This window comes from Choloepus didactylus, chromosome 7 (assembly GCF_015220235.1).
Source record: "Choloepus didactylus isolate mChoDid1 chromosome 7, mChoDid1.pri, whole genome shotgun sequence".
NCBI lineage: Eukaryota > Metazoa > Chordata > Mammalia > Pilosa > Megalonychidae > Choloepus > Choloepus didactylus.
The window spans coordinates 50,656,440-50,671,424 of record NC_051313.1 but is presented as its reverse complement, the minus strand read 5'-3'; the positions used below and the strand labels follow the sequence as shown (position 1 = coordinate 50,671,424).

The following is a 14,985-nucleotide window of genomic DNA, read 5'->3' as shown; positions in this document are numbered from 1 at the left end:
TTTTTTACTCTCTCTTTCTTCTTTTTCTTTTGTCTCTCTACCTTCTTTGACTCTTCCTCCTTCTCTGTGGAAGAAATGGAGATGTCCTTATATAGAGAGTGGCGATGGTGCTGAATACATAAATATGTGACTACACAGGGAACCAACGATTGTTTACTTAGGACAGAATGCATGGTGTGTGAACAAAACCATCAAAAAAAATAGGTTGATGAAGAAACCTTGAGGACACTATATTAAGTGAAATCAGAACATAGGGACAAATATTGCAGGGTCTCACTGATATGAACTAATTATAATATGTAAACTCATAGACATGAAATATAAGTCACCGTATATAGAATGAGGCTAAAGAATGGGGAGCGGTTGCTTATTATGAGCAGAATGTTCAGCTAGGGTGAACTTAAATGTTTGGAAATGGACAGAGGTGATGGTAACACATTGTGAGAATCACTAACAGTGCTGAATGGTGTGTGAATGTGGGGGAAAGGGTAAGCTCAGAGTCACGTATGTCACCAGAAGGGAAGTTGGAGGTTAAAAGATGGGAACGTATAAAACAGTGAATCTTGTAGTGGACAATGTCCGTGATTAACTGTACAAATGAACTAGAACAAATGTATGACACTATAACTAGAAGCTAATAATAGAGGGGCATATAGGAAAAAAATATATACCTATTGCAAACTATATACTACAGTTAGTAGTATTTTAACATTCTTTCATCAACAGTAACAAACGTACTCTACCAATATTATGAATCAATAATGAAGGGGGGGTGGTTAGGGGTATGGGAGGATTTGAGTTTCCTTTTTTTTTTATTTCTTTCTTTTCTGGAGTAATGAAAATGTTCTAAAAATTGAAAAAAAAATTAATTGTGGTGATGGACGCACAGCTGTATGATGGTTCCGTGGGCAACTGACTGTACACTGTGGCTCTTTGGATAATTGTATGGTACGTGCACAATCTCAATTAAAAAAAATTTAAAAAAAAATTAAAAATCTGAAGAAGGGAATATATAGCTGCCATATGTGTAAAACATGGTCATTTAAAGAGTTAACATCTATTTTGTTGGCTCACTGTATGCAAAGGATCAAATAGCAGAAGTAATAATATAGCATTGGTTCAGCAAAACAATAATTCATAGGAGAACCACTCAAGAAAGAGGTGAGATGCCTTTTGAGAAAAAAAGAAAAAGCTCTTTGTTAGAGTAAGTAGACCTTACTACATCGGGATCATCATTTGGATAGAATACTATAAACACAATGAAATTCTATGATTCTAAACATCATCTAAAGACAAAGTATAATTTTACTGGGAGGATGAAGGCTCTTCTTCTGATTATTTGGGGGAAGACTAGAAAAGCAACACATATATGGTTATGGCACTCACAGATGAAGGGACACTATTTTAATTCCAACCTGGCTGTTGTCCTTATTGCTCAGCTGTGCTAAGACTACCAAAAAGAATGTACAGCATCTAAAATGGATGATGAACCTTTCCTTAAAGCATTAACATTAACGTTTCAGCACAGGAAGTCCAGAAAGATTTTAAATACCCTATTCTAGGTCCCAAAAACATCACTTTCCCCTCTTCTTCAAACAGTAGTACACACATTAAATTAGTGGTTCTCAAAGCATGGTCTGGGGACTCCAAGATCCTTTCGGGGGTCCATGAGATCAAAATTAAATTCCTAGTACTACTAAAACACTATTTGCCTTCTTACTCTTAAAATCTCAAGAGTATAAAGTGAGTGGAGTGTAGAAGAGGCTACATGATATGCATATTATAACATATGGCATGCAGAAGGAGATGTAAGAATTTAGCTATTTTTTATTAAGCCAGACATTAAACATGATTTCAAAAACGTAATGCAATGCCACTCTTCATACTGTATACTTTTTTATTTTGAAAAACAGTGAATTTTTCATAAAAGTGTTACTTACATTAATGTAAGGAATTCAGTATTATTTTAAATGATACAAATCATTTACTATTTTAAAATTTTTCAGATTTAATTTCTAATACACTAAATATCAATAGAGCTCAACAAACATAAAAGTTCTTTGGGATCCTCAGTAATTTGGTGGAGTTTAAAGGGGTCTTGAGAACAAAAGGTTTAAGACCAACTCTAGTAAACCATGCTAATTATTCTACATCAAAATTTCAAAGGATGCTGAAATCATTTGTGATGCAAACAACTGCTGAAAAAAATATAGTCTTCCCTCAGAAGATAATCTAACCAAATAATTCCCACTTCTTAGATCAGGCATATATCTGGAACAGGGTTAGGAACAGAAACGAACTTGCATGGGTCAAGTAACACCATCTGCACAGTCAAGAGTTAATGCTAACAGCAAATGTCAAACCCAAATGCTATAAAGAATGAGCCTCATCTGCACAGAAGCAAACTATGATTGTATCAATAAAATTCAAAATTCACTTTTTCTCAGAACTGATTACACAATGTTATCAATATTTACATCAGCATTAATAGCTCTGTAAATAGCAATTAATATTGAAAAATATTAAGAAATATGTGTACTCCAATATATCTCCCATATGCCATCCTTTCAGGTCTTTATTTATTTCTCAAGTATTTTTCTATTAACACCTCTTCTGTTTCACCAATGACTATTAAAATCAGGACTCACTACAAAAATTGAATTGAAAAGCTTTTTTTTAGGATATTGAGAGATAAAGAAGCAAAACAGAGGAAATCGTAATAAAAATAGTTAAATCTAGCCCATATCATTTCATTACCTGAAACATGAATATATAACAAGACAAAAATAAAAAATTTACTGATCTATAAAGTATACACCTCTAATAAAAATATGCTATGTGCAAATGCATGATGTTCATTAATGTAGAAGGCAAGAAATTAATATTTGAGAACTTACAATTTATGAAACATTGTACTATGTATTTCATGTACATTATCTCAAAAATCCTATTGGCATTGTGAGCAACACTGTGAAGCAAATATTTTACAGACTGCAGAACTGAGGCTCACAGGAATTTAGTAATTTGTCCATGGTCAACAACATGAAAGCATCAGAGACAGAATCTGAACTAAAATAAAAACCTTTCTGACTCCAAAACTTACATTCTTTCAACTCAAATAAGCCTATAAGTAAAAAAATATAATAAAAGTTTCTCTGCAAAAAGAAATTCCTATAAATAGCTTTGTCAGTTAATGCACTTCCTCAAAGAATCTCGTAACATACTACTGTATAGGAATGGTAGACCTAAGTTGAGAAAAAAACTTCAGAATTTATACCATGTTTCGCACTTTGTGAATTTAGGAAACAATTCAATGTCAGTTTTGTTTTCTTTTTTTCAACCAAGGAAACAACCTTATTTCTATTTTTCAGGACTGTGAGGAAACAGGTGATATCAAGGGAGGCAGCCTGTTCTAAGTCCACACATAATAGGCACTAAAATATGGTAGTTTTACTATTACCAATACTACTACTTTCTAGGGGAAAAGCTTCTGTTGAAAAGCCATTAACTATACGGTCCCAATGGAACTAAACATACAGCTACAATTCTCGCTATGGAACAGCAGCAGCAGGAAGACGTCAGTACCAATAATGGGCAAGTCTCGATTAAGAAAATAAAATGGAATGTTCATGTATTATTTGCTTCTAGGGGTTAAAATGCACTGACTTTAATAAATATTATTAAAAGTAAGTCTCAAGAGCATAAAGAACCTTAATAATTTTCTAGTCCAATCAAATTCTAGGCTTAATGACTACAGCCTTAAGAGAGAAATTACTAAGACTCAGAGGTCCAAAGAAGAAAAGTCCTTAGGAGACAGTAACTTAAGAGGCTCAAGGTAGGAAAGGAAAAGAGGATAGTATTGGGAAAAGCTAAGAAGTAGACTGTTTTATTAGTTCAGCACTTGGAAAAACATAGAATTAATTTAAATGTAACCAGTTCCCTGCAGAAATATTAAAAAATCATCTTCCACAGGATCTAAACGTTTTATTCTTTCCTTTATCTCAGTCAGTTCCTTATACCAGTATCCAGTACTCTCTAAAAGGGAAAGGCACTGTTTACAAAAAAATTGTTAATTAAGAGCAAATGCCAAAGATTCCCCAAAATATTTAAGACGTTCCAAAGCACTAAATAACAGGAAAATGTACAGATCTACTTCTTGGCAAAGAAAGTACACACTGGAGTCAGACTGTCTGAATTTTAATCCTAGAACCACTATTTATTCTATACCCTTGGGCAAATCTCCCAACATCTATAAATCTCAGATAGCTAACCTATATCCACTGAGCACTAATTCATGATGCTGAAGAAGCATGTCCTTCAGGCACCAGCAAAGCAGAGGTACCAAAATAGAGAAAAACTTATTTTTTAAGCATTTGAGGTTTGAAAAAACGTCAAACACAGTCACCATGGTAAGAAGTGAAACTCTGTTAGACTTTCTTATGTCTGCATTAATACGCATTTGTGTTTATTCTTAATCAGATATGGGAGAGAAGGAGAAGTGTCTCAGAGCATAACCTTTTCCAGTACTTAGGGTTTCTGATAGTCTTTAATTCAGCATTGCTAAATCAAAGCACTGCTGTCAGGATTAAATTAAATAATGCATACACAAAGCATTTAACATAATGCCTTATGTCAATACAGTACATACTCAAATGTCAGCCATTATTATCATTACTACTGCCATTAGGATTATTATGAGGAAAGTACTTCTCTTTCCTCTCCATATTTCAGACTAGAATCTCCCTTGCACAGTCTTTGTAGTAAATGTCATCACATGCATACACTTTTTATTCTCATGCTTCCAACAGTAGTTTTAATAGCTTAATGACTATATCCAGAAATTGTATGTTGAGAACCAAAAATGGCTTTAGCACAAAAATAGCTTTATGTGTGTTTCTTTAAAGTTATATGTATAAAATATGTTCCCATGGTTCTGCTAAATTCCTGGAGCAACAGCATACAGCATAGCTGTTTAAATATTCCTATTGCATAGTCAGTAAAAGCTTGAAAAGGAATGGATATTAACTATGCTATCATATGAACTGATTATCCTTTCAATTACCCTCTTTACAGGCTTAAATGAGGGATTTAAAAGCAAACAGACAACACCTAAGGTATATAGGTGAAACACTAAAGTAAAAATAACCATGGTCAAGACTGAGCATACTCAAACATATAAGCAGAATAATCATAAAGAAATTTTTTTATTTTACAATATAGGTTATGCTTTATATATTAGATCAATTTCTGTGCAATTATATTGTGTTGTTATAGCAAATTATCTGTATAATTTTGAAATGATGTTTCACTAGAAAAGTGTTGTTTGAATATGCTCCGTCTTGACCATTGTTATTTTCACTTCAGTGTGTGCTATTACAGATAGGAATCCAAAACACTGAGGGTATGAACCACTTAAACTCTCACTCAAGTCACTGACAGAACATGATTCATTTATATAATAAACTGCCCACTAAACCCTGGATGAAAAATCACTGAACCAGACTACATAGAGTACAATAGATTCTCATTATTTGTTGTAGTTGTATTCCACAAATTCACTTGACCACCGAATTAGCATATACTAAACCAATGCCTGTAGGGGAAATACAGGGTTAAGTTCCCGCACAATTTTGGTGACAACATTTTCATCAAATGATCAACTAATGTTTATGGATGTTTCCACTTAAAGACATCTTATTTAATATATAGTTGATTCATTAACACTGAACTCACACCCAATCGCAATGTAACTCATGCCTGAAAAAGTTTATCTAACACACATATTTTCTCCATAATGTACATCACAGCCTTCTTGCACTTAGGAACACCAGACAGCACCTCAGACCTATGCTTGGGGGCCATTTTAAACAGCGAGATCACCCACAAATACAGAAAGATACAAAAAAAATGACACTAAATATACACAAAAAAGGACAATTACTTACAATATGAGCTAAAACAAGCAAGACAGAGCACTGATATGTTGGATGACTCAAATATTTTGCAGCTCTACTCACATCCACAAATGATCACAAAAGTATAGAGTATTGATTTTGGGAGTATACATATATTTTAGCAAGTAGTTTGCAAGTAATTTGCAAATCCAGGATCCATAAATAATGAGGATCAACTGTACATCTACAGATTTCAGAGTGGCTTATAACACCACTAAACAAGGTGTAAAAGGCCTTACCTGATTTGGCCCTTGCCCATCTGCTCATATTTGTCTCTTGTCACATCTCCTTTGTACCTGTACTCTTTTACAGAACTGCATTTCTCTAAGCACACCATATTCTTTCTTATGCCTGAAATATGCTCTCTACCTTTGTGGTCCACTTGAAGTTAAATCTAGTCCTATTCAAGACTTGATTCAAGCTTAACCTCTATGCACAGCTTAACTTCCTCACTGAACTTTTCCTACCATTCTAACCCCTCCATAGAAACTATGACATGTTCTTTTAGTCACCTATTTTCTCTGTATAAAGTTATCATAACACCTATGGTATTTGGGTGCAGTTATTTGTTGACATGCCTCCTGTTCTAGTTTGCTAATGCTGCCAGAATGCAAAACACTACAAATGGATAAGCTTTTATAAAGGGGGTTTATTTGGTTACAAAGTTACAGTCTTAAGGCCATCAAGTGTCCAAGGTAAGTCATCAACAATCGGGTACCTTCACTGGAGGATGGCTGATGGCGCCTGGAAAACCTCTGTTAGCTGGGAAGGCACGTGGCTGGCATCTGCTCCAAAGTTCTGGTTTCAAAACGGTTTTCTCCCAGGACGTTCCTCTCTAGGCTGCAGTTCCTCAAAACTGTCACTCTTAGTTGCTCTTAAGGTGTTTGTCCTCTCTTAGCTTCTCTGGAGCAAGAGTCTACTTAGAACGGCTGTCTTCAAACTGTGTCTCATCTCAGCTTCTGTGCATTCTTCAAAGGGTCCCTCTTGGCTGCAGCTGCGACTGATGACATCAATGAAGGATGTGTTTTCCACAATGAGAGAATGCAGTTGGCTGGATTTAATCCAACGAATTAGCTGAAGACTTTTAAGCGAGACAGACAGAGGACCTTCGCTGCTTCTTCAGCTGACCAGCAAAGCATTTCCTGAGGAGTTTGTCGAAGTTGCCAGTTTGTTTCCTGAGGAGTTCATCAAACACGTTTGACAAAGTTGCCAGTTCATTTCCTGAGGAGTCCGTTGAAGTTGCCAGTTCATTTCCTGAGGAGTTCAACGAACAATCCTCATTGGAGTTGCCAGTTTGCTGCCTGCCCTATGTAATTTGGACTCATGCCTACCCACAGTTGTGTGAGACACTTTTATAAATCTTATATTCATAGAGATATCTCATTGATTCTGTTTCCTTAGAGAACCCTAACTAATACACCTCCCCATGCTAATAAACAATTAATTTTCTGAGAACAAGGTTGCTATCATTCATGCTTTTATTTCCAGTACCTAGCACAGTACTTAGTACATAGTAAGCATACAATAAATGTAAGATGGCTGCATGAATTCAGTTTGACTTTCCAATGAAGTAGATCACAAAAAAATCTTGAGAACAAGAAAACATTCTCCCTCCAATAATCATAAAAGAGTTATATTCCTTACAATTGTGAAGAACTAAGAATTGTAAACTTCCCTAAGACAGTGAAAAGTAAAAACAAGAGTTTTGTGGCTCACTCAGAAAATAAAATCTCCATTAGTTGGATGTTTTTAAGTTTCTGTTTACTATAATCATTTTAGGAAAATTCCTAGGTGTCCCATTATGATAAACAAGCATTAGTAAAATGTTCTTTATAAATCACAACTTTTAAAACAATATTATTATTTTCAGAATGTTAGTGACAATCCATCTAAGATTGTGCACTATCTGATATAAATCAAACCAAATGTAAAACATTAAAGTTAATGAAACAGATCACAGAATTAGTAATATGATACCTCCTAAACTAAAGTTAATCAGCATAATACCTATTTCTACCACATATTCAGTCTTCTGATACCTATTTAACCAATTCCCTAGATTAATTTCTCTCTGAAAAAAAATTACTTTTTTCTGCATTCCTAACTGATACTCCATGTAATTGAAAAATTATTAATTCCAATAATAGTAACAAAAATACCAAAAATAATAACAGGTACCATGTTATGAGTGTTTACCATGTGCTACCTACCATTTCGCAAACAATGTCTCATTTAATCCTCATACCAATTTTATGGTCTTGGTATTTGGATCCCCTTGAGTAGCTCAATCAAGAAAACTTAGCTTTTGGGAGATAAACTTATTTAAAGTCACATTACCAATAAGTGGCAAGGGTATGTCTATTTGATTTCAAAGCCTCTGCCCTTTGTACAACAGTATGCCACCTTTCTTAATCAAATATGCTAGCCATCAAATTTGTTACCCATCAAATCTATCCAGTATTAAAATTGGATTGACATTATTTTAAGTATATATTAGGAAAGGAATATAACATGAATATTGAGAGAAACTATAGTCATACCTAGCTGCAAGAGAAGCTGGGAAATGTAGTCTTTGTTGGGCAGCCAGGTGACCAGAAGAAGAAAGAATAGCTTGGAGAGGGTAGGGAAACTAGCAGTCTATGACAGGTTCTGTGCTTGTGCAAGAAGAGAGGTTGTGATTTTCAATAAAGTGGACATGAAGTCCTCACTGAGAGGGTGACATTCAAGTAGAGACCTGCAGGATTTAAAGGTGTGGGCCATGCAGGTTTATAAGGGAAGGGCATTTCCAGGCAAAGGGGAGAGAAAATGCAAAGCCCGTCATATACAGGAAACAGGAAGGAGGTCAGTGTGGCTAGTGTGAAGTGAATGACAGGGAGATTCAGAGGGGATGAGGTCAGCAAAGTCAAGGGGGCCCTAGCTGAGATGGACCTTACAGGACTTTTATTCAGATAAATACTCATGTGACAAGATAAACACTTCATATGACAATAAGAGTACTTCATCACTTTGAAAAGCAATGAATCAAATCATGGCATAGAAAGAATTAAAATAATGTTTCCTTTATATGGTATAAAAACATAAAACAATTCTTCATTGAACAAATGAGCTAAAATATCAAGCTGTCAAATTATCTCTGTATTAGTCTGTTTTTCAATGCTTATTGTTTCAAACATAAATTGTTAAAAATATTTTTATATCTAAGTCACTTAACATGTATATTCAAAAATAAGATACATTTTCTAATATTTTGAAGTTTCTTATATTTTCACAAAAGAACTCTTAGAAATATAAAATGATGTGCAAATGTTATCAGTTATTATTAAGATGACCATATAATTTATCATTCAAACCAGTACACATTTGAGACTAGAAGGAGTACTATTATTCTGACAGAACAACAGATTTAACTAGGACTGCCCCGGCAACTGGGATGTATGGATAACTTTACTATTGCCCTGACTTCTCTACTATTCTTTATACTCAGTCCTCCTATAACTACCCACAGGAAAAGCATAAACATACCTGCTATAAAAAATCATTTGACTACTGTAGCACGATATTAAAGGAGTGCTTTCTTTGCTATTGCCTTAAATATCCATCATTAGGTTATGAGTTAAATTATGGTACATCATAATTTAGCCAAGCTAAAAAAAAAAAAAAAAAAAAAGGCTATTTCATTAACGTAGTTCACATTAAAAAAAAACTTCAATATCTTCAACTGTACCTCATTCTGAAGTTCATCACCACTTTTAACAGAAGCAAGCATATCATATAAAGTACAGCAAAGATCTTCTATTCTTGGTGCTTCAGCCATTCCTTTTAAAGTTGCATTTAAGTACTTCTCAACTTCACACCACAAAAAGGAACCATTTGTTTTTTCCACAGGCTTGAGCTCTGAGGTGCCATGATCCTGAAAATGTTCATTCAGAAACTTCTTGTAATCTAGGCTTATAATTTTCTGGGCATCACCATTTACTGGCAGTTCATCAAAGTGGTCCAAATCGTGCATGTCAAATGAAAACGCTATATTTTTACCAAATATAACTCTATCACCATTTTCCTCATCTGTCATCTGGACAAGAGCAGAAAGATCATCTTCATTAAAATGAGAAGTGATTCGACTAACAGCATTACAAGCTGCAGTGGCAGATGAAGATGGAAAGGGACCAAACATCTGTTTGATAGCCTTTGTCTCCTTGTAACTAACACAGTCCTTCAAGTGAAATGTCTTGAAGAGAAATGCGGCCCCACTTTCAATTGCTTCTGTCCCATTATCTGTTCCAACTATTCAAAGACAAAAGAAATATTATTAGCTCAATTAACCATGGTTCAAGCTACCATCTTCAAAAAACAACTACAAATATTCTTTGGAGTAAATCCAACAATCAAAACATACTAATAAAGATAACCAGTTTAGGAGCAGAAAATATCCCTTTAAATCTTTTCTCAGGTTCTCAAAGAACTGTATTAGGTAAATAAATCACTATCAGTAATTATTCTATATCTAAATACAGAAACTATCTAATAACAAATCTTTGCCTCTTCTTAAAACCAATTTGAAACTTTAGCTAAAATTTATTTAAAACTTTAGCTAAAATTTATTTAAAACAATAAAGACTCATTTGATGAGCTAATTAAATAAACAAAGGAAGGTACTAAAAAATATTTGAATCAGACTTCTGGAGCTGGAAGGAAACCTCAGAGATTTAACTTTCTTTCCCATTTGCACTATAAAGCTGAGACGGCAAGAAATAGGTTTATAAAGTTGTCATTCAAAAACATTTAATACCATCAAGGATATAGCTAAATAGAATCTTTAAAAATAAACTTACAGCCGTATTATAAAATATAAGAAACAAACAAACAAAAAAACACAAAAAACCTTTGTTTAAAAGAAGCCAGAAATAAATTCTTTCCAAGTAACAGGAGGTAAAGGATCAGTCCCTATCTTTTTTTATTCCAGAATTGTCTCAAATAAAAGAAGCTGCGTTTGTGCCACAGAATTCAAAGAACATTCTTAGATCTTAGAGCAGAAAAAGGAATTTAAATCAAGAGCCTCCAAAAATCAATGTGGCCTTGACCACAAACATAGGGGACTGGTGGTTTGATGGGTTCAGCCCTCTACCACAGGTTTTACCCTTGGGAAGACGGTTGCTGCAAAGGAGAGGCTAGGCCTCCCTATGGTTGTGCCTAAGAGCCTCCTCCCAAATGCCTCTTTGTTGCTCAGATGTGGCCCTGTCTCTCTAGCTAAGCCAACTTGAAAGGTGAAATCACTGCCCTCCCCCCTACGTGGGATCAGACACCCAGGGGAGTGAATCTCCCTGGCAACGTGGAATATGACTCCCGGGGAGGAATGTAGACCTGGCATCATGGGACGGAGAACATCATCTTGACCAAAAGGGGGATGTGAAAGGAAATGAAATAAGCTTCAGTGGCAGAGAGATTCCAAAAGGAGCCGAGAGGTCACTCTGGTGGGCACTCTTACGCACACTTTAGACAACCCTTTTTAGGTTCTAAAGAATTGGGGTAGCTGGTGGTGGATACTTGAAACTATCAAACTACAACCCAGAACCCATGAATCTCGAAGACAGTTGTATAAAAATGTAGCTTATGAGGGGTGACAATGGGATTGGGAAAGCCATAAGGACCACACTCCACTTTGTCTAGTTTAGGGATGGATGAGTAGAAAAATAGGGGAAGGAAACAAACAGACAAAGGTACCCAGTGTTCTTTTTTACTTCAATTCCTCCTTTTCACTCTAATTATTATTATTGTTATTTTTGTGTGTGTGCTAATGAAGGTGTCAGGGATTGATTTGGGTGATGAATGTACCACTATGTAATGGTACTGTAAACAATCGAAAGTACGATTTGTTTTGTATGACTGCGTGGTATGTGAATATATCTCAATAAAATGAAGATTAAAAAAAAAAAAAAAACTGGAGGTAAAAAAAAAAAAAAAAAAATCAATGTGGCTTACCTAAGGTGATAATGGTAAAGTTATATTTATAACTAGCACTAGCTCTTCCTGAAAGCATGGCTCCAATCGTATCATTACTCACAAATGTTGAATGGCTTCCTATAGCCCAGGATTGAAACCCAACCTCCTATGTTTGTTTTCAAGGTACTCTAAGAGCTGACCCCATCCTTTTCTTGCCAGTTTTATTGACACCTATACATATCCTATTCCAGTCAAAAAATATTTCTTAACATCTAAAAGTCAGGTCTTGTCCCATTCTATGCCTATTTCCATGCCTTTATTTATCGTTCTCAATATCTCTGGTTGTTCAAATCCTACATATATTTCAAGATCTGGTTCAATTGTCTCTTTCAAGGCAAGTACAATGTTGTGTCCATTACTGTATTTTCTCACTGTACCTTGCCCAAAATAGGTAGCTCAAAAGATTTATTAAACTGAACCCAGGACTCACTGACATCACACTGCCTCAATGACTTTTTTTTGTGTGTAGAAGACCAAGAGTTTATATGAGTGATGATAAGCAGTTTTACAATATATATCTATTACTCCCAATTTCAAGTAAGGAGTCTATTTATAAAGAATTTATAGAACACTATCTGATTATGAATTATTCTTTTAGTATGTGGGAAAATAGATGACAAAAAGCTTCTATAAATTTAACAATGCTTTTAATTAATTCAATAGCATTTACACACATTTTATTTATTCAATTTATACACGATTCTTGGGACTTAATGTTGGGGTAACTTAGGGATTGCTGTTATTATACAGATAATTCAACAGGGTTGAGACCATTGATATTAAAGTCTGGGCAGAAATGGGGTTCACACTTATAAACTCTAAATATCTAACACTGTAAACATGTAATGTTTTGTAAAAATGGTGTTACCATCACATTGCATCTTAGAATTTTTTTTAACAATTTAGGAAGAATTTCATTAAATTATCTCACTTGGTCCTAACAAAAATATTACCTTCATTTTATAGAGATGCCGAGTTTAACTGATTTGAGAGAAATGAAACAGCCATTAACTAACAGCCATTAACTGACCAGTCTTCCTAACTCCTCAACAAAGTTCTTCCCACTATATCACATTGATTCAATGTAAATTCCCAGAAAGTAGATTTATCATTCTCATTTCTTAAAAACACACACAAAAAAATGAATAACCTTAGGAAATAAAGTAATAAATGTGAGAAATTTTAATTATATTATTCAAAATGAGATTGCCTTAAATAGCCATCATTAGGTTATGAGTTAAATTATGGTACATCATATAATGCACTCCTTAAATATAATGCAATGGACCCACATATCTTTGCATTCATAATATATTAACTGGGAAAAAAATAAGGTATGAGTCTATTTTTGAAGAAAGAGGAAACAACTGTAGACTCACAGAAACATTTACAAAGATTTTTTAAAAACCTTTATGGACTTGCAAATTTTTAATGAGGATTGACATATCTACAAAATTTCAAAAATTACATACATTTTAAAAATCTTAAAATTGGTAGAGTAGTGGTGCCTCATAAATGTTAATACCCTTAACTAATGACTAACTGCCTTTGTGTAGCCTACATTTTCAGTCGGGCTGATAAGAACCAACACATGCTCCAACACCAAATAGAGGTGTTTCTCAAAAATCTAATCCATTGTGCTACTCCAGGATCTGGGAGTTCCAATTTTTGAAAAGCACCAGCAAACAGAACTGGCCAGAAAAAGAGAACAGATGACTGCATTCTCAAATCAATGAACTTTCCCTGTGCACTAAAACACCCGATGATGAGCCCCCCTCCGCGGCTTTCCTCCATCCTCTCGAAACACAGGCATGTCCACTGCCTGGCATGAACCCTGCATTCCAGTGCTCTGTGAGCATAGGATGACATAGGCCGCTAGAATGGATTGGCTGTTGGCAGCATGCCACGGAGAGACTGTACCTCCTGGGATGGCAGGACTAAAGCAGAGGCTTGCTGCACCAGGCAGGGCTGTGACAAAAGAACCACCTCAATTTGCTGTAACACCCCACCCAGGAAGCCAGAAATCAGGATGTATGCTCTTTTGGTGACTAAATACTTTTAGGGTGTTTGTGAAAGGTACATAAACATCTGAAAAGACAATGCAATCAGTAGTCTAACTTAGCAAAGTTCGAGCAAGCCCTACCTCCATTCAACAAAAATGGAATTCGGAGGGAAACCTATGAGCTTCTCTGTAGGCTAGCAAAACCAGCCCACAAATTAACCAGGCTAGAGATGGGGATGGCTTCCGAAAACAGATTACACTTACAGATAAGCACTGGATATCTAATTTTCTATTCATAAAATACTGAACAAGAATTTAAACCAGAAACCTGATTGTCCACACCTAGCACCTCAAAGAATTCATTTTTTATTAATAATAAATACCTGTCCTGCCTACTTCACAGGTCTAGGGAGAACAAATGAGATATATTCGAAATTCACAATGAAATGCAAAACACTTCCCAAAGTACTAAGAAAATGTCAAAAAAAAAAAAAAAAAGTTAATAAAGCTTGCCATACTGTTAAGTGGCAGAGCCAGGATTAGAACTCAGTATTGCTGGCTGATTGGTACTCTTTAATTATACCTGTCATTTTAAACTTTTAAAAAACTAAAACTTACACAGAACCTTAATACATAAAGATATAACTGGTGATTTATTACTGTAAGATTACTATAAATGATTTTTAAAAGAAAGAGTTATGAATGGATTCTGGGAAGATAGCGGCACAGAAAGAAGTGGAAGACTTAGTCTCCCCCAGAACAATTCATAAATGAACAAAAAACCAGTAAATAACCTGGAATAACAGTGGGGAGACAAATGTGACTGTACACGCAACATCCACTGACATGAATTGGGAAGAATGCCCAAGATCACAGCATAAAATCTGTAAGTAAAACTGCGGATCCGCACTGAGAGCCGAGAACCTAGAGCCGAGAGGCCCTCCCTCACAGAAGCCGTGCCGTGCTCTCTCTCAGCCCAGCTCCAAGTGAGGTTTTAATAATAACTGCTCAATACAGACAGCGAATCCT

General features: G+C 35.1%; 1 protein-coding gene across 4 annotated transcripts in view; it reads right to left on the bottom strand.

Moving 5' to 3' along the window:
• ASCC3 (activating signal cointegrator 1 complex subunit 3) overlaps positions 1–14,985 on the bottom strand; it is a 415,044-nt gene that overhangs the window by 350,609 nt on the left and 49,450 nt on the right. For all 4 annotated transcript variants that reach the window (XR_005217810.1, XM_037842529.1, XM_037842528.1 and 1 more), the window contains exon 4: positions 9,679–10,238. Coding sequence is in view for 3 of the 4 variants with exons in the window: in XM_037842529.1 (XP_037698457.1) it covers positions 9,679–10,238 (560 nt within the window). In the remaining variant the exon portion in view is untranslated. The remainder of the gene's footprint in view (positions 1–9,678; positions 10,239–14,985) is intronic.